Source organism: Cyprinus carpio, chromosome A9 (genome assembly GCF_018340385.1).
Source record: "Cyprinus carpio isolate SPL01 chromosome A9, ASM1834038v1, whole genome shotgun sequence".
NCBI lineage: Eukaryota > Metazoa > Chordata > Actinopteri > Cypriniformes > Cyprinidae > Cyprinus > Cyprinus carpio.
The window spans coordinates 31595498-31615941 of record NC_056580.1 but is presented as its reverse complement, the minus strand read 5'-3'; the positions used below and the strand labels follow the sequence as shown (position 1 = coordinate 31615941).

The 20444-nt window shown below is 41.3% G+C and overlaps 1 protein-coding gene and 1 pseudogene across 1 annotated transcript; both read right to left on the bottom strand.

Moving 5' to 3' along the window:
* Positions 1-1927: 1927 nt before the first annotated feature.
* LOC122146186 (gamma-crystallin S-like) lies at positions 1928-4058 on the bottom strand. Its single transcript, XM_042764432.1, has 3 exons — positions 3996-4058; positions 2966-3208; positions 1928-2287 (listed from the first exon to the last, which is right to left on the bottom strand). Exons 1-3 carry the CDS (start codon positions 4002-4004, stop codon positions 2015-2017), a joined length of 525 nt encoding a protein of 174 aa, XP_042620366.1. The 5' UTR covers positions 4005-4058; the 3' UTR covers positions 1928-2014.
* Positions 4059-6192: 2134 nt separating this feature from the next.
* Positions 6193-12861, bottom strand: LOC122146187 (annotated as a pseudogene).
* Between the last annotated feature and the right edge of the window lie 7583 nt (positions 12862-20444).

The following is a 20444-nucleotide window of genomic DNA, read 5'->3' as shown; positions in this document are numbered from 1 at the left end:
TGGAAGGAGAGAGAACTGTCTAACAAGACACCTAGATATTTATATGTATCAACATATTCTAACTCAGACCCATCCAGCGTGGTGATGTTAGGTAGACAAGCAGGTATTGGAAACGAACGATTGAAAAGCATACACTTAGTTTTACCAGAATTTAATAATAACTGAAGATTTTGAAAGGAATATTGAATAGAATTGAAACTCTCCTGAAGATTTTTAAGCACGGTATCTAACGAAGGGCCTGACGTGTACAGGATGGTATCATCTGCATAAAGATGAATCTGAGAGTCACCAGCAGCAAGAGCCACATCATTGATGTAGAGGGAAAATAGAGTCGGCCCGAGAATCGAGCCCTGTGGTACCCCCATAGAGACAGGCATGGGTACCGACAACAAGCCCTCCGATTTAACACGCTGGACCCTGTTTACTGTTTTTGTACAATCCAAATATGCATATGTAATGATGCAGAAAGTTATGTTGTTTGACCATATGTCAGGGACCAAGCAGTTAAGCAAGAGGAGTCGCAAGGAAAGTTCAAAAATAAGGATTTTTATTTCCCAATAGTCATAACAACAGAATGAAAATAAAGGGTTGGGCCCGAAAATAAAGGTCAAATAAACAAACTAACTAAAGCTCTAAACAAATTCAGAAATACAACTGACCTCCTACAAAAGAAACAACAGGGACTTATATATTGGCTGATCAGACCAATTTTAACACACAGGGTAGGACTAACAACAACACTACTACATAAGCTACAAATAACAGCAAAATCTAACTAAAAATTATTCCAAAAGGAATATACTTTTACTTAACCTTAACTTAACAAAAGTACTCAATATAATATAAATCCAAACCCCAAAATATTGAAGGAGAGAATGAACTATCCCCCCCCCCCCCCGGACATAACAAACAATGGTAGTGTCCAATTAGGCCACCTCCCCTATAAACTGTTTGTTGACCATGAACAGCCTACAGTTAATTTATCTATAATAGAGGGATCATTCTAAATTCGGATGGCTCTATTTCTGTCGTTCATTGAATGGAAAGAAGTGTTGTCCTCTCTTTTTTGTTATTTTTATATTTGGGGACTTCGATGTTCCCTTTGAGAATTTGAGTGTTTAAAAAAAACAACACTATGGTTATAGTTATCATTCTTGGTATGAACAGAACTTTAGACTTATACACAATATTACATGATGAAGGAATTGTTTGAGTTATTGAACTGTGTTCTTTTATTATTGCTGGTAAATAAGGGGTTTCCACAGCCATGAAAAACCTGGAAATATCAGGGAATTTTAAATGCGTGATTTCCAGAACTGGAAAAGTCAGGGAAATTAATAAAATTAAGTAATGGAAATAAAATCTTCATTATATATATATATATATATAAAGTAACACTTTAGCTTGAAAATATTTTATGGGCAAGAAATTGCTAACAGCTATAATTTAAAAAAAATATATTGAAAATCCTTATAAAGTTAATAATGAATGACTGGAAAAGTCATTGGTCAAAAGGTGTGGGACCCCAGTTTGTAAAAACAATAATCTACCTAAACACATAAATAGTGTATTGTTGTAATTTTTGCAGCTGTCTAATTAATTTCAAATACATTTTCAGAAGTCCTCAGTTTTCTAATGTAAAAAAAAAAAAAAAAAAAAAAAAAAAACACTTTAAATTTATTTATCTTTTTCTTTTTTTTTTTTTAATTTAGTTTGATTTCAGTCACCTGTGCCTTGGCCTCTTATGCGGCATTCATTCTGCCCTGAGCTGCTGGACACTGAGGGGACTGAGATGGTGCTCATTGGTGGAGGTGGAAATTGTTTCTCATTTGGAACTCACCTCAATCTCTACCCTATAACTGTAGATCTAAGACCTATACTTTGCTATTGATATTAGTCTAAGTACAAACTACAAACAAGCAACAAATGTGCTGCTGAGTGAATCTCCAGCCAAACTTTATTTCAGCAGGACCTTCAGTGAGTCACATACAAGCAGTATTGTGACACAGGGACATCACTCAGTGAAGCGACGGAAAGACTGCACGGTGGGACACACCGCGCCCCAGTCCACTGGTTTGCGGTAGTTGCCCTTCTCCAGGAAGTACTGGTGGCCACGGTAGTTGGGATGCTCATAGAAGATCCAGTAACCGTCCAGAACTTTGCAGGAATGGACCTCTCTCAGACGGAACCTCTCCAGCACAGATGGACAGTCTTCAATGGACTCTATAGCCTGGCCTGTGAAGTCGGGCTTGTCGTACAACTGAACCTTGTACTGCATTCCACTTGTCTGCATGGGTTGGATTTATTTGGGTTTGGGAAGGGAAAAGGGGTAGAAATATTTGTGCATGATGGTTGGAGTTTGGATAAATGGGACAAAATGACAAAAATAAGATATGTGGAATAAGACAGTTTGGTGAAAGTCAATAGGCTATAATACTTGAAGACCTTCATAAGCAGGTTTTGTAAATTAATGGACATTTTTATCTTGTTTGCCCAACACAAAACTTGAAATTTTTGGAGCATTTTGAAGATATATTTTAGATTATAGTATCCATGCTATATTCATACAGGCCTTTGGGTAGAAAGTGTTCTGATATTTTATAGATTTAACCCATTTTAAAAAATTTGCTTACATTACACATAAGTGTGTCTTTCAACAAGACTGAATCACATACTGCAGACCATATGGACACTGTTTTATTGGCAAAAGCCTTGTGGCCTAATTAGGTTAACTGGTTAGAAAAAGTCTATGCATGACCTTCCACTACTCGCACTGTCCTAGGCTTTTATTGAGTTTTAACCCAGTAAATTGAATTCAGTTTTAGCACAGCATTGTGAAAACAGCTTAATCATTATGCCTGGTCTAAAAACATAGCAAATCATATTTGTTCTACTCTATACGCTATGTAAGTCTTAGAAAAAAAGCTCACTAATGCACAATGTTGAATGTATTAGTTGAACTTACAAAGCGGATGAGCTTGCAAGAACTGAGACAGTCATTGAGGCCCATCCAGCCCTGGTATTCAGGATACTCTCCCCTGGTTAGCAGATACCGGTTACCTGTGTAAATTGGGCCGCTCGTAAACCACCAGGCACCGCTTTCCACACGAATAGAATTGCAGCTGCTCAGGTAGGTATGGAAGTCAGAGCAGTCACTGTCACATTCATAACGGCGGCCCTGGAAGTTTTTGTCCTCAAAAAACACAATCTGAGAGACATCAAGAATACTTCAATGACCACTTAACATCATTTAAAAATGGTTTTTTTTTTACAAATGTTTTTTGGCCATGTTCATGCCTGATTTGGGCTGATTGGCCAGCAAGCAAAACACATTTTATCTTGCCCGACCAGTGTGACCTTGATGTTAATTGGTATCCACTGATTTGCTATGAACAATTCTCAAGATATATTAAAATGTAGTATTGATCAGCTGGTCTACCTGCAACATTAACAAGTTTAACAAGCTACCAATAGTATTAGTCAGTTTATTATGCCAGCAACCAACCAATATTGCACATCTAAAATCACAGATGACCATCTTAGGTCCAAAATAGTCTCATCTGTGATTAAAAACGTAGTTTCATAAACATAATCTAATCCTGCACAGTCCTACAGTACTGATCTGAATGCAGGCCAAGAGGTTTTAGAAAATAGTTTTAAAAATCACTGTCATCATTTAGGCATTGCATGCAAGTATACAACAAATTTCAAAACAAAGTATCAAAAATATACAACAAAGTATCCCAAAAATATAGCAGCGCTAGGTAGTTTTTAAAACACATTTCCCAAAATAATCAATTTTGTGAATGCAAAGTTAATAGAATGAATATATATCCATACATGTGCATTCGCAAACTATTTTGCTGAACAAAAAACACAAAAAAGCTACACAATATTCTGCCATTAAGGCTGAGAAAACCTTGATTATACATGTATATATTTTTTTTGTTTTGTAATTTTTTTTTTCTCTTTGCTTTAAAGTGATTCCTACTCAACCTGCCCATCTTGAATACTGTTTTTGGTCTTGACTGGGGAGGTGGTCTGAGTGTCCAGAGTGAATGTTTATGGGGCTGTTTAAATATGCAGCTCCCAACGTCAAAATGACGATGAGGGGAGGACCAGATATTCACTTTGTCATGAAAATTAGATCCAAAAATCGAGTCAGTGATTCTAGCACTATTCAGTTTTTTTTTCCAGAAAGCAAATGGGGATTAAAGGATAATGACATTCATTCACCCTGAAACACCACTGCACCCTACAACTGGACCAAACTGAACCACAACAAACACAGCACACTGGCCAGCACCTGATGCCAAGAGCTCTGCCAAATAAAGAGCCCAGACTCACTGGATTGTGTCATGATATGCTGAATGGCAACATTACCCTGGCTCAGCTCTTTTCAACAGCAGCACTGGCAAATGAACTGGCTAACTAAACTAAATCTGGAGAAAATGTGAGTGGTTTGCATATAGACCACTGAACAGGCAGTAATAATTTAGGTTTTAAAATGACAAATCTACAGTGAAATAAAATATAAGTATTATATATATAGACCACTGAACAGGCAGTAATAATTTAGGTTTTAAAATGACAAATCTACAGTGAAATAAAATATAAGTATTTGATAAAGTAACCTATGGTAAATACACCCTGCATCAGAATATGCACACTTCCCTGCTAAAAAGTATGCAGAAAGCATGAGTCAATTGTCTGAATACTCACAATGATAAGAGTCATATACACCCAACTATATTCAGTGAGATTCTGAAATGTGCAGCCATCTTTCCCATTAGGCAAAGAGACATAAGGAGTCATCAGATTCAAAATATTTTGGAAAAATTTGACCACTGTGATCAGGGTGGCTCTTTTGAAATGCTTCAGTGCTGAAAACACTAATAAAGTTGTGTTTAAATTGTACAATACCAGCATGGTGGGAGTAGTGTGTATTTAAACTAATAATAATTGCATGTGTTGTTGTTGTTACCTAAAAATATCATATTAAAAAATATTTTTTCAGTAATTGAAATTAACTCAAACTCTTTAATGAAAGTTAGAAATGTTGTCTTTCCAATTAAGTTTAAATACTAAAAATTACCCACTAATTTTTAAAACTGAAATAAAAAAAATAAAGCTATATAGAACTGAAAAAAAAAAAAAAAAAAAAAACTATATATATAAAAAAAATACTAAAATAACAGGTACTTTAGTTTATCAGTACTTTATCACTAATTGAAGTTCTTCAACAAATTCAGGAAAAATCACAAATAATTTCGTTTTAATTTAACAGGCATTACACACATATACTCCATTCAGCAAGCCAAAGCTAAGTTCTATTTATTCAATATGGCCATTAAAGCTCAAGGGAAAGACACAAGGGTGTGTTCAGTTTTTATGAAGTCTAAAGTCTGAATAGCTAAAATTGTCCTCAAACCGAATATCAAAATAGTTATGGTTTATTAAACACCCAAACCATTTCACCTTCAAGAAACCAAATTACTAGTCAATATTCTATTCACAGAGCTGTCTATAGAATATGTACACTATCCTATAAAATGCTGATTCAAACATATTTTAAATGTTCACTTAAGGAATCAATATATTTAAGAGACTTTTTAAGTGACAACGTTGTTGGAATTTGAATTGTGCAGATACAGTAATAGTGCAAATACAGTGCAAGGCATTGTGAACAAACATACAGCAAAGGAGAAATATAAACATTTATACTGGCCAATGAGATTTCAGGTATAGCTGCAAACTCTTCAGTGAGTGTATGTGTTATGCTGCGTACAAATTGAGATTGTGGCATATTTGTCAATAATTACAGTATATGCCTGCACATTTCTCATCCCTGTTTCCTCTAAATTCATATGAAGGCAGCAATTGGTCCCTTTCCTGTTTTAATTAAATAATGACTCTAATGGTGAAATTCTCTTGCACATCAACCTCTGAAATCACTGGTAACATAAAGTAACATAATGCTTAAACTATCAAGACACCTGCAGCAATAACCCTGCATCTCTACAAACTAATCCAGCACAGATTTCTCTAGATGTCAATAATGTGACAGGACACAAAGTCCCTATCAAAACTCGATACAGCATTGACAGTCTTCGTACCAGAAGAACGCTAATGTTTGAGGATCAGTTTTTTTTTTTTTTTTTTTTTTTTTGTTGTGGAAAGAGGGCAAAAAGCAGCTTTTGGTAGTTTAGCTGTTCTCTTAGCAAACAGTTGGCGCCCGTCCCATTGCTTGTTCAGGTGGTTGATCTTTGAGTACATGCTGTCCAGAGTTGGAGGTGTGGCTGGAAGGCAAGTGGTCTACAGAGGTGGAGGGGGTGAGGGCAGGAGGGAGGAGGCTGTCAAGCTCTTGTCTTCGTCCTGTCTCAAGCAACCACTCATGAAACTTCTGCTCCACTAAGGCCTGAAACTGCCATCTCTGAACCCTTTAAAACAACAAAGACAATGCATCACTACTGAATGTCTCAAAAGAAAAAAAAAAAACTTATTTGCCCAGTTGATTATTATGGATGTGCATAACAATTTGACATCTGATTTAATAATACTGCTAGACTTATCTTAATAATAATAATAATAATAATAATAATAATAATAATAATAATAATAATAATATATTATTTGTTAAATTAAACCAAATTAATCTAGTCAGGGAATGCACAAAAAAAAAAAAAAAAAAAAAAAAAATCACCAATAAAAGCAATTGCGCAATACGACAGACCAAGATTTAATTACAATTAACAAACCTTTATAAAAAATAGTTATAAAAACTGATTTTTTTCTAAAAATATCATATCATATAATATAAAAATATATATAAAAAAAAATGTATATAAAAAAAATCATCAATAAAAGTGACTAGCATGATGCGACAGATCTGAAATGGATTCAAATCAACAGAGTGGTTTATATTGTACATATTGCAATGTCTTTCGATGACTATAACTTAACTTAACTTAACTATGATCTGAACATGGCTAAAGTCAGTACTACAGCCTTGAAAGGAACAGAAAAGTGGGCTCACTTGTTTAGGTGTGCTTCCTTCACTGTCTTCTGCCAATCCTCTATCACCTTCTCTCGGCTCTCCACGGCCTTTTGGTAGTCTGTCGGCAGGCCCCAAGGGATCTCACAGTTCTCCTCCACCATTTTGAAGGGTATCACCAGCGGATAAAAACTCAGAGGGGGCTGGATGCGGTAGCAGCCAGTGTCTGTAGTGGAACCCTCGGCTCCAAACTGCAGAGGTAGGTCCAATAAATTGGGAGCCACTGCTAGGCCCACGCTAGCCATGTGGTCCTCTAGAGTGGGATAATGTGTGTGGAAGGGGCCCAGTGTGAGAGACACATTCCCAGGAAGGAGAAGGGGTCGAGTAGGGGTAAAGGCATGGATTGTGCAGTGAGATGAGCCACCTATGGTCAGACGGCCAGCCACACACACCACACGAACATTCTCACAACTCTGAATGTGGACGCTGGTCCCCACTGGGCCAAGAATCAATGTACAGTTCCTGCACTTGTCCAAGGTCACAGACCTGCAAGATAAGGACTTAGTTTTACATGGATGATGACACAGTACTAAACAAGCAACAACAACAATAGACTAAATGACATCAGAGTAGGGCTGGGCAATACGGCCAAAAAATCCTATCTCTGTATTTTTTCTGCTGAAATGCGATATATAAACAATAAAAGTGCATTTATTTTAATTTAATAAGGTGATTCCTCACCTCAGAGTAGAGAGAAGATAGATGAAAGCTTCACTGCAGCGGTGGAGTTTGATGTTGGCATTATTCAGCTTTCAGAATCTTTGGCCAGCATCTGTTTGCAAACCTGCGACATGAGCAGCAGTCGACTTCCTAGAGGAGCCATGTGGGTATTTCTGAATATTTTGCTTTTAGAGTGCCCTCTACTACAAAACAAAATACGAAGAGTTAGCAATTTTATAATCTGGTTAACCATCAATCATTTTAAGCTAAACTGGACACATTCAAACACCAAGAGTATGGCTTTTGGTACTGTTCCCTGAAGATTTCTATGTAAATGATGTCTTTGTATATGAAAAGTTTTTGTTTCCACTCCCACAATATTTAAATGGGTCATGAACTGGCTTTTTTCATAATTCTATACTGTTGTTCACTTATGACATTTGCGTAGTTTTTTCATTCAAAAACAAAATCAATAAGTTATAGACCATTTTCTACCCTGGTTTTGAGGCCGAGTCGAGAAACGCTCGGTTTTTATGGGCGTGACGGATTGAAGACCTGGAAGTAAACGCCCACTGCTATGATTGGATAAAAGTTTTGCATAGTAAACTACCTTTCTGTGTGTCTGTTTGACAAGCTCCATCCTTCATAGTTGGAGCCTTCTGTGACTTTAGACACATAATCAGGACATATCAAGTGATCGTTAAAGCAATAGTGAAACAGTACAAATATTTTTACTCACATAAGTGTGCTGCGCCATTCTTGTCGGATCCAATATAGACGGCACAGCATTGATTTTTAATCTAAGTCTCTCTGCAAATCAAGCGTGGACCTGTGTCTTGTTTACAAAGGAATCCGCCATTAAATGAAGCGAACAAACCCTCAATGATTTACTTGTGTGAGCTGAAACTTCATTAAAATAAAGTTCATTCCTAACATTTTGAATCTGAAGGAAGGTTATGCAGTGACTGTGTACTTCCATAACCAGGCACTGCACAAAATTTTGCTATCTTTAACGGCATGTTTAATGCTTGGTTGGGCTTAATCTGGTTTTGTGTGCTACTTGGTGTATTTCCCCACTTTGTCATTCGCAAATCAGTGGGCAGGGCTACAGAATTGATATTTTTCTGTGGAGGCGGTGTTTAACCTATCTTTTATATGTAGGTACAATCCAGGATCTGGCGTTCGCTGGGCCTGGTGTCAATAAAAGCTTTTATTTCAGTAACACAAGGTCGTTTTCAGTTCTGAAACTTACAGGATATTATTTAGTACATGATCTCTTTTATATCAAAAGCTCAAGTAAAAGTTGATTTCTAAATTTATGACCCCTTTAAATGAAACTATACCACAATTATTCCTAAAAGACATTTGATTTGGGAAACTATAAACATCCTTGAAAAAAATAAACTTTATTCCTTTGACGAGAACTTCCAGTTTACCTTAAAGGGCCCATGCCAGTTTCTTTCCCGATTGTGAGCAGGTGGAGATGCTGAAGGGGTTGAGGCAAAGGACCTGCTGCAGAAACCCCTGGAACTGCTGCAGAGAGTAGGAGCGGCTGAGTTTGGAGAATCCTGCCTGGGACTGCAGTGGCAAGCGGCTAAGGAGCTTGTGGATTGGGTACATGGTACGGCTATGGCTCACAGATCCTTCCAGCAACAAACTGAGGCTTTCCAGGGCCTCTGAAGTGAGCTGGCTGTCACGCAGAACCTGCCCTGAATTGCTTAGCTGGCCTGGGTCCACTAGAGCAGCTCCAAAAGCTCAGCCAGGTGTGTTTGGATTGAAAGTAAGATGAGCCTGGTCATCCCAGTTCTGGTCAAGCAGAAGGAATAAACAAACTATTATAAAAAAAAAAAAATAATAATTCTCTCTACAGATAAGTCTTTATAAACCAAAAAAAAAAAAAAAAAAAAAATGATATTTCCTACAGGATACAGGCACAAATGTAAGGTACACCTGACTGTGTGAGTAACAAATTAACATACATTCAGGGGTCAGTGAATCTGATGATGTCTGAGGATACATTTCACCCCTCATAAGAAAAAATAAGATATTTTATTTTGCATAAGGAAAAATTAAAACTATTTGTAAAGATTAAAAAAAAAAATATTTAAATTATTTTGTATTATTTTCATGACAATGAAACACATTTTCCAATTTTCAATTTCATAAATTAAATTAAATATAAAATAGAACAAAACAAATACATACATTTCTATTATATATAATTGTTAACTATTTGTACAAACACATTAACACTTCAACACTGTTTTTATTTTGTATGTTTTTGTCCCCTATGGTCACCAAGGCTTCAAAAGAACAACATTTATTTGAAATTTAATCCATCATTGCGGAGTAAAAATTATTAATTAAAAAAAAAAAAAAACCTTAAAGGGGTCATATGAAGTGATTTCAAGTTTTCTTTTTCTCTTTGGAGTGTTACAAGTTGTTTGTGAATAGACAAGAGCTCTTAAGTTGCAAAGACTAAAGTCTCAAACCCAAAGAGATATTCTTTATAAAAGTTAAGACTCGTCCATGCCCTCCTAAAACGCCTCGTTTAAAAACGCCCCCACATGTCTACGTCACTGTGTGGGACGATTTGCATAACGCCACCCAAATGTTCACGGCAAAGAAAGAAGGTGTAACTTTGATTCTCGCTGTAGTATTGTTGTTGCAGCCACCACATGTCGTGGAGATGCTGTGTGTTTCATTGTGAAAGCAAAACTACTTTGCTTGGCCTTCCAAAAGAGAACACAACTAGAAATCAGTGGTTAAGTTGTATTTACAACACCGTTCCAGAACAGTTCAACCCAAATATTCGTGTGTGTGTGCGACGCATTTTGCTGAACCTGGGAGAGTACACTACAACACCGGCAGTTCTGACTCACAGCCTGTAAGTATGTTTTCATATTTAAAGAATTTGTCACTGACGATTCAAACACGAGTTTTGAGCAGTGTAGATAGCGCTTGTTGTTTGTCGTTTCTCCGATCCTAAATGCAGACATGGTTTTATGTTTATGCGGCGTGATGCAACGCAATGCATAGAAAGACAGTATAAGTCTTTATAATCCGCAATTATGTCCCCACTGGATGCAACAAAATGCCTCGTCTGTAATGGGTTTTATTGGTTTGTCTCGTAACATTTCTGTCACACGCTTGAGGTATTCGGCCAATCACAATGCACTGGACAGCCTGACCAATCAGCATACAACTCGCTTTTTACACCAATGAGCTTTGTAAAAAAACTATGCGTTTCAGAAAGGCGGGGCATAGAGGAGAAACAATAATCTACAGTATGTGGAAAATAATGTGTTTTTTGAAGCTTAAACAGCATAAACACTTCATTACACCAAATACACAAAATAATGTTCTTTTTTTAGCAACGTCATATGCCCCCTTAATGACCTTAAAATTTTGAATGGTAAATTTTGAATTTTCTTTACATTTTTTCTTTTGATTCATAATGAAACAGGACTGATGCTTTCATAAAATTCACACACACACACACCTTATTTTGGGAGCTTATTTTGTTGTCTCTCTCAGAGGAGGAAGAGGGAGATCGTGATCTGGGACTAGGCCACTCTTCCCCAATCAGTGACGTGCAGAGAGAGATTCGGTTTAGTTGCTGTAGATACAAGAAGAGTAGAAACTGCAGACTGTCCACTGACAGCTAAAAGAAGGAACAGAGAAAAAGATTAGCACAGCAGAATGGCAATAATACTATCTAAACGCACTGCACCACTTTTGTTCTTACCTTACAGCGCTGCCTATCAAGTTCCTTAGGAGTATGGCATTGAGATGTATGGCCACTCTAATCTCTGCTCTGCAGAACGAGGCATCAACAGATAAAAAGTTTCAAAATACAGCCAGACAAGCTCCTCTTCCAGCTGCAGTTTGCCACAAGCGATGTGTCGCCACATGTGCCAGCCAAGCCTGGGGAAGCCAACCGTCCCGGGTCCGGACGTAAACAGGCCATCTTGCGCAGATAATGCATGCTGAATTTGCTTGGGGGTGTGGCGGGAAGCACCCCGATCAGGAAGGGCTCCAGACGTGGCCATACACATGCTGTGTATTTGTCCATTTCTATTGAAGAAAAAAAGATGTATTCAAACAAGTGAGCTGAGTCAGGAGAAAGTATAAAATCACCATTAACATGGCTGTGTATGTGCATAAGTGATAATGCACTCGCAAATTGCATAATATGTTGTAGACAATAATAATATAAAGGGTAAAGAAATGGTAACAATAGAAAGGCTGGAGTTTACAATGCAAATGGAAAGCCAACGGTAAGAACTGTATCATATCAAACCAATCTGAGCCAGATTTTATGAGTTACAGCCAAGCAACTTCCTAAGTAACCACTTGATAGGCTTGTTAAAATAAACTTTCAATGTTTCCATGACAACCACATCATCCAGTAAAGTATCTATACACTAATCAGCACATTTTTCAATTTATTTTTTTAATTAATGTTATATACAAGAAATACAATTAGAAATAATTAATTCAAAAGTGAAAAAAGAAAACAAAGAAAATAAGCCAGTGCCAACGTAAAGAGCAATCTATCTATCTATCTATCTGTCTATCTATCTCTCTCTCTCTCTCTCTCTCTCTCTCTCTCTCTCTCTCTCTATATATATATTATATATATATATATATATATATTATATTTACCTTTACACTTTTGTAAAACATTACAATAAGGCTTAAAAATAATTAATTTTAAAGTTATTAAAATTTGGTTTTGGAGTCATACTATTTCATTTTAGGAATGAGAAAAATTACCATTAACATAAGCAACAGTATAATATGCCTTATCTTTATCAATTACACAGTCATTGAAGTCAGATCCACTCAGCTGTAAAGCAACGTTCAATATCTCATTTTTTAAATGTTCCACATCAATCCAGAAGGTTTTTGTATGTATACAATGGTAAATAAATACAAACACACACACACACACACAAAAAAGAAAAACGATGTAGAGGATCTCACTCTTTGCTAAATATTTATATTACCAATAACAACGGATCAGTCAGCCAACTTTATGACAAGTTTAGACACATATTTTTAGAAATAATAACGTTACACCAACACAGTGATAATGGGCTTAGCTTTTATACTCCTTACCTGATCATTGAGAGTTTTAGGGCTTCACAGTTCCCTGAATAGGGAACGAGATGCTGCGGTGACGATAAAACATCTCGGTTACGTATGTAACCACAGTTCCCTGAATAGGGAACGAGATGCTGCGGTGACGTCACCGTATGGGAACACCTTCGGTGTGACGAATGTCTGAAGCCCTATACCATCTCGCCAATCCTATTGGCCAAATAGCGCTTGGCACCGCCCTACGCATGCGTACGCATCGTATACCCCGGGCGCCGCGCGCTATTTCGCTCAGATTTCATGAACTGAAGAGAAGAACGCTATCAGGTATGGAACGGCCGGGACCGCAGCATCTCGTTCCCTATTCAGGGAACTGTGGTTACATACGTAACCGAGATGTTCCCTTTCATAGGTCACTTCGATGCTGCGGTGACGTCACCGTATGGGAACCCTATACCATAACGCCTGACGTACCTGATAGCTGGGATCCAAGGAAGCATCTGCTCAAGCGGAGAGAACCCCGGGAGCCAGGAGCCGTCCTTACATCCAGACTGTAAAACTTCATAAAAGTGCTCGGTGAGGACCATCCTGCCGCAGCACAGATATCAGCCATAGAAGATCCACTGAGGGCCGCCTGAGAGGAAGCGACTGCTCTAGTGGAATGAGCTTTGACTCCTAGAGGCGAGGCGAGACCGCGCGCCTCATAGGCTAAAGATATTGCCTCCACCAACCAATGGGACATGCGTTGCTTTGTGACAGCATGGCCTCTATTCTTATGTCCAAAACAGACAAACAGCTGGTCGGACTCACGCCATGAGGCTGATCGATCGACATAAGTCTTAAGCGCTCTGACAGGGCAAAGACTTAGATCTTCTGATCCTATCCCAGCAGGGGGTAAAGCCTCCAGGACCGTCTGCTGAAAATGAAAGGGGTTCGAAGCGACTTTAGGGACATAATTAGGCCTCGGTCGCAGCAATACCTTCACAAAGCCTGGTGCAAAATCCATGCACGACGGCGAAACAGAAAGAGCCTGTAAATCCCCAACTCTCTTGAGGGAGGATAAAGGCCATAAGAAGAACTGTCTTCAAGGTCAGGATTTTATCCGGTACGGTTTCCAAGGGCTCAAACGGATGTCCTGATAGGCCGTGCAGTACAATAGATAAATCCCATGAGGGAACTCGCACAGGGCGGAAAGGCCTCAGCCGTCGCGCACCTTGTAAAAAGCGAGAGACCAGCGGATGACGGCCCACTGAAGCACCATCCCATATATACGTGGTTAGCTGAAATGGCTGCCACATAAACTTTCAAAGTTGCTGGCGTTACACCATCAGAGAAACGGTCTTGAAGGAACTCCAGTACTGAAGCCACTGGGCAGTAAACTGGGTCTATACTACGAAAACCCACACCAGGTCGTAAACAGCTTCCATTTGAAAGCATATAAGCGTCTCGTAGATGCTGCTCTGGAATTCATAATAGTCTCGGAGGTTTCCGCAGAAAGACCGGGACATATTAACTCACTCCGCTCAGAGGCCACGCCCACAGTTTCCACAGATCTGGCCTCGGGTGCCAAATCATCCCTCGTGCTTGCGATAGTAAGTCCTGTCTGAGGGGAATCTCCCATGGAGAGCCCACTATTAGACTGACCAGTTCCGCAAACCACGGCTGTGTGGGCCACCACGGAGCCACCAGCAGCAGCTGCTCCACTCTGTCCAGCCGTATCCTGGACAACACCGCTGGAATTAAACGAATTGGAGGAAAAGCATACAAGCTGGTCCTGGGCCAATCGTGAGCTAACGCATCCAGGCCTAGGGGCGATGGAGGGCATAAGGAGAACCACAGCGGGCAATGCGTAGTCGTGCTCGACGCGAATAAGTCCACTCTCGCCTCTCCGAATATCTGCCATAAAAGGCTCACCGTCTGTGGGTGTAATCTCCATTCCCCCTGCTCCAGAGTCTGTCTGGATAGCAGATCCGCTCCGACGTTCAAACGTCCGGGGACATGAACTGCTCGGATCGATAGAAATCTGTTCCGAGACCAAAGAAGAATACTCCTCGCCAGCCTACACAGGGGGCGAGAGCGTAACCCTCCTTGATGATTCAGGTATGACACAACCGCCATGTTGTCTGACCTGAGTAGTACATGACAGCCGGTCAGCAGATTTGAGAAATACTGGAGAGCTAGAAAAACTGCCAGTAGTTCCAACCTGTTTATGTGCCAACCGCGTTGTGTCGCTGTCCACACTCCATGAGCTGGGCGCCCTTGACAAACAGCTCCCCAACCGGTCAAAGACGCGTCCGTCGTGACAGTCTCTCGGGAAGCACAAATCCCCAGCCGAACTCCGGCTAGAAGGAACTCGGTTGACATCCACTGTTTTATTGACATAACACACCTCCGTGTCACCGAAATCGTACGATGCGGAAAACAACGGGGTGAAATGTTCTGACTTTTCGTCCCACCACTGAAAAGGGCGCATGTGAAGTAAGCCCACACGAATTACAGGGGATGCCGCTGCCATCAGACCCTAACAGCCTGAGACACAAACTCACCGTCACTGTGCGGCCTACTTTGAAGTGACGCACGCATGACGTGAGAGACTGAACGCGCGGGAGAGATAGTCTGGCTGTCATCGCGCGAGAGTCCAAATCTATTCCCAGAAAGGTTATCCGTTGAGAGGGGATTAAAACACTCTTCTGGAAATTCGTGCATAAGCCCAGGCTTCTTAAATGATCCAGCACTAAATCTCGGTGAGAGAGTGCTTGAGTCTGTGATTGAGCTAGCACCAGCCAATCGTCCAAGTAATTCAACACACGAACGCCCTGGAGCCGCAACGGGGCCAGAGCTGCGTCCATGCATTTTGAAAAAGTTCGGGGAGCCAGGGCTAAGCCGAACGGAAGAACACGGTATTGATACGCTTTGCCCTCTAAAGCGAATCTGAGGAACTTCCTGTGTCTCTTGATGATCTGAATATGAAAATATGCATCCTTCAGATCGATCGTGACAAACCAAGTGTTTGGTTGAATCTGAGACAAAATGGACTTTACCGTTAACATCCTGAATTTGCTCGTCCTGAGTGCAAGATTCAAACGGCGTAGATCCAATATGGGTCGCAAACCGCCCCCTTTTTTTGGTACAACAAAATAGCGGCTGTAAAAACCTGACTCCATCTGAGAGGGGTGTACTTCTTCTATAGCCCCTTTCTTCAGCAAAGCTGTCATTTCTTGCCGCAGCACCGCGACTTCCTCTGGTTTCACAACCGTGGGAAGAATCCAGCGGAAAGGAGGCGGGCCTTTTCGAAACTGAATGGTGTATCCGAGACGAATCGTGCGTAACACCCATTGCGAAATGCCGGGCAAGCGTTCCCACGCGGCCCGAAATAGCGTCAGTGGTTTCAAGGTTTCCGCCTTTTTCAGCGTTTTCATACGCGTTAACATGCCCGAATACGGAAAGCTCGCGGCGTCCGTAAGCCGGGGAAGCGCGTGCGTCAAATCCGCTGCATCTCGTTGTGTATAATCCTGAAGCGTGTCCACGGCAGGAATTAATCCAACAAGATGAACATCGGGCTCTGCCGCTAGCGAAAAAAAGCGGCGGCTGTATGAGCCGTCATAAACGGGCCGTCTTTGCCAGACCCTTGTAGCGTTCCTCGGATTCTGAAGGCTGAATCGCGCAGAGTGTCTGAGGAAACGCCTGACATGGTTACTCGATCCAATGCTGCTCGAAGCGCCTTTTGCGGCGAGACAGTCAATGTTAGAGCGTGGGGACTGCAGTGAGAGGGTTGGATGCGCGAAAAAACGGTCCAATAGCGCTCTCTAGCGGAGGGCACAGTCCCTGGCAAGCAGCGAGAATATCAGGAGCTGCTATTAGGAGCCCGAGAGCGAGAGGCATTAGCCGTCGAACTCAGGTCTAATCTCTTTTCCGCTGTCGCTGGCGAGCTGGTGGAAAAGCCTTAGGACCCCAGTCCTTACGAGGGGGGCGCCATAGGCGAAGGCTCTTCCCGTGAGGCAGCCCGTTGGCGGTTTGAAGAGGTTGAACGAGACCGCGCGGGGCGCGCCTGCCGCCGTTCAGTCTCTCTGGGTCTGCGTGGAATCAGCTGGCGGAAAGCGGCTGATTGCTGTTTCGCTGCCCTAAATTTATCCACCACCGACGTAACTGCCTCTCCAAACAAAACGTCCTTAGAAATGGGCGCGTCCATGAGAAAAGATTTATCCTTTTCTTTGATATCGGTGAGATTCAGCCAAAGGTGGCGCTCGACCGTAATCAAACCAGCCATGGAACGGCCCACTGCCCGAGCAGTATGTTTGGTAGCGCGTAGCGCCAAATCCGTTGCCCGACGCAGCTCTTTCACAGCCTCGGGTGTGATGCCCTCCCCCTCGTCGAGATCCTTTAAAAGCTCCGCTTGGTAGGCCTGGAGGACCGCCATAGAGTGGAGCGATGCGGCCGCCTGGCCAGCAGCCATGTAAGATTTCCCGACGAGGCTAGACGTGACTCGACACGCCTTCGAAGGAAGGAGGGGGCGAGACTTCCATGCCGTGGCCGAATTAGGCGCCAGATGTTCGGCGAGAGTCTCCTCAACCGGAGGCATCGCTGTATAGCCACGGTTCGCCATATCTGAAATGGTGGCGAAATCCGCAGCCGCAGCGTTCGTGATGCGCGCCGAGTAGGGCTGCTTCCAGGACCTCGAAACCTCCTGGTGGAGGTCCGGGAAAAAAAGGCAGGGGCCTACGGGGCTGCGCGGGAGCACGACTAGTCAAAAAACGGTCGTCCAGCTTAGATGAAGGTTGGGCCTCGGCCTTCTCAACCTCCCAGTCCAGTCCCAGCTTACCCACCGCACGAGAGACCACATCCAACAGCTCGCTGTAGGAGGGAGAGACGCGCTTCTCCTGTCCGCTAGGAGGGAGAAGGGCTGTCCGTATCTGCCACGAAGTCCTCAGACTCCGAAGCCGCGGTGGATAAGACGTCGTCGTCGAACTGCCCACAACCGAAGGAGATAGCATCGTATGCCTCCGGGGTGGGCTGTAAAACCCCGTCCGAGAACACAACGGGTTCGACGAAGGTGGCATCCTGCACTCGGGTAGGGGAGAGCGAGCGATGTGGAGAAAAACTCCAGCGCCGCGCTGTCGTCGTAAGTGAGGTCGCACATGTCTCCCCAAGCCATCGCCTCGTGCGGTGCCTCGGCAGCCGCAGAAGCGACACGGCGGGGGTTAGACGCGGGGGGGCGACCTTGGAAAAACACTTCTACCCTCGAGCGCAGTACTTTAAGTCGCAGGCCATCACAGTGGGGACAAGAGGAAAGGCCACTAAGCGCAGACTGCGCGTGATGTAATCCCAAACAGACTACGCACCTTTCGTGAGTGTCTCCCTTAGTGATGAACCTGGTACACGGTTCCTTGCACTTTCGAAAGCTCATCGCGTCCGCGAAGAGGAGTTAACACTGCTCGAGAAAACCGCTATGAACGCGAGATGATTCCAGGGCACAGATGATTCTCTTTCCTGAAGGAAGTGAAATCTGAGCGAAATAGCGCGCGGCGCCGGGTATACGATGCGTACGCATGCGTAGGGCGGGCGGTGCCAAGCGCTATTTGGCCAATAGGATTGGCGAGATGGTATAGGGCTTCCGAAGTGACCTATGAAAGGGAACGAAACAAACTGTCACAGTAGAATACTATTACTTATACCTGTAAGATCTTTAAAGAAAATTATCTCTCAAGAAAAACAGAACAACGATAAAACAGCCACTAAGCCTGTTAAGAGAGCACGCACACGTCGTGCTGCCGCGAGCATGCCATGCAAATCCAGCTGTGAGCGTTCAAACAAAATACGTTTCCCTTTGCGTGCGAGACACAAATCGGACATCATGTAAAAAGTCATACAGAAAACTGTATTGGATTTTTTTTGTTTTTTTTTTGTTAACGAGATTAAAAACAATATTTGGTGATATTTCTAAATCTTGAAGTATACGTGATATAAATGACATTATGATAGAAGTTATTTCGCGATTTTCAAAATAAAAGTTCGTTAATTTAGTCCAATAGAAGAGATTAAGCTAGTTAATTGTTTCTTTGTATAAATAGTTTTAATAAATGTAACCTAGTTTGATTATATTTTCTCAAATACTTTAATCTTCTCAAATTAAACTAGACAAGACCCAAGCAGTGGATACCAATTTTAAACTTGTCGTATGTACAAAGGTGAGAAAACCATAAGCGCAATCTTATATCAAGACTGTCCATCATGTATTAGTTATACACACAATCAGTACAATAAAACAACGAAATCTTTCAAAATGCGGTGGACTGTCTATTGGCTCACTGCGCATGGGCAGATGTGCGGAAAGTGACTCGCAGACCGGATAACCAGGCTCATAAGGATCAACAACCCGAACCAGCCACCCACCAAACAGCGCGAACTGGAAACAAACAGGTATTAAAGGTCCAACTCCTGACCGATAGTTTTGTATGACTCTGTGTATGTAAAAGAGGTGTTGATTATTTTAGAAATTAATGTTCACGCCACCTCTACGGCCCGCTTCGACATGGATCCGCGACCGAAGTCACGTTCATAGTCAGAGTCTGTATTGCGTCTCTAATGCATCCATTCAGACACAACTGCAATAAGGACTGTCACAGAGGTCTGAATCCCAAGAATGTCGCACGTACAAATAACCTGATTATTACAGTTGTGCATAAGATCAGCAGATATATCCTTGATTCTTAGAGTTAATCAGATCACAATAGACCCGATTATGTAGACTGCCATCAGTTTATTGGACTTATGAATTACTTCGCATGCAGTATACAGATGACATACTGGTTAAAACAAAAATATGGATTTACAGTCTTATGTAAAACTGGGAGGGTCTAGGATGGATAGTTAAAAGGTTAGGAAATATTCAGGATGAAAAACAGCATTTCAAAATGGAACAGATCTGTAATCATGCAGTGGCCCAACCTATTAGCTTCAACTATGTGAAAAAAAAAACAAAAAAAATACAAAATAAAAGAGTGCAAATCATGGCAACTCTTAACTTTACCATTGGACAATTGTACAAGCAGTATGTGTAAATGCCAATTCATTACCGGCAACCAGTATTAATAAAACTGTATAATTACAATCAGCTCAACAAAGATGTTACATAATTAAGTGAACACTTGATGTATATAATATTGTTATTTTACTACCACTTTAATTTAATGCCCTTATCTTTGCTGTATGAGATTGGACAGCTGACTTTTGACCTCTGTACTTAAAAAGCAGATTTTAAGCTATAAATATTTGCAATGCAAAATCGATACTGATGCAAAACTCAGAGAGCAGACACAGCACCGAGATAGCGTAAAACCACAAAGAGGTGACCGTTTCAAAAGAGGCATGTTCAAACAATAAAATGAAATTCTGGGGAAGAACTGTGGGATTTGGAATGTATGAGGATGGGCTGTACTTTCAATATCCAGATACTTTTCACTGAGATGCCGAGATAAGTGTTGCCAATTTATGTCGTGCTATGCCCAATCACATCAATCTTGAAGTTCACGCTTGACTTGCGATACTGCCAACCCTGGTTTTCTTGCAGACATTTTTTAAGCTGTGAATTCAGAAATATTACTTCTGAAAGGGTGGACACATATTTAAT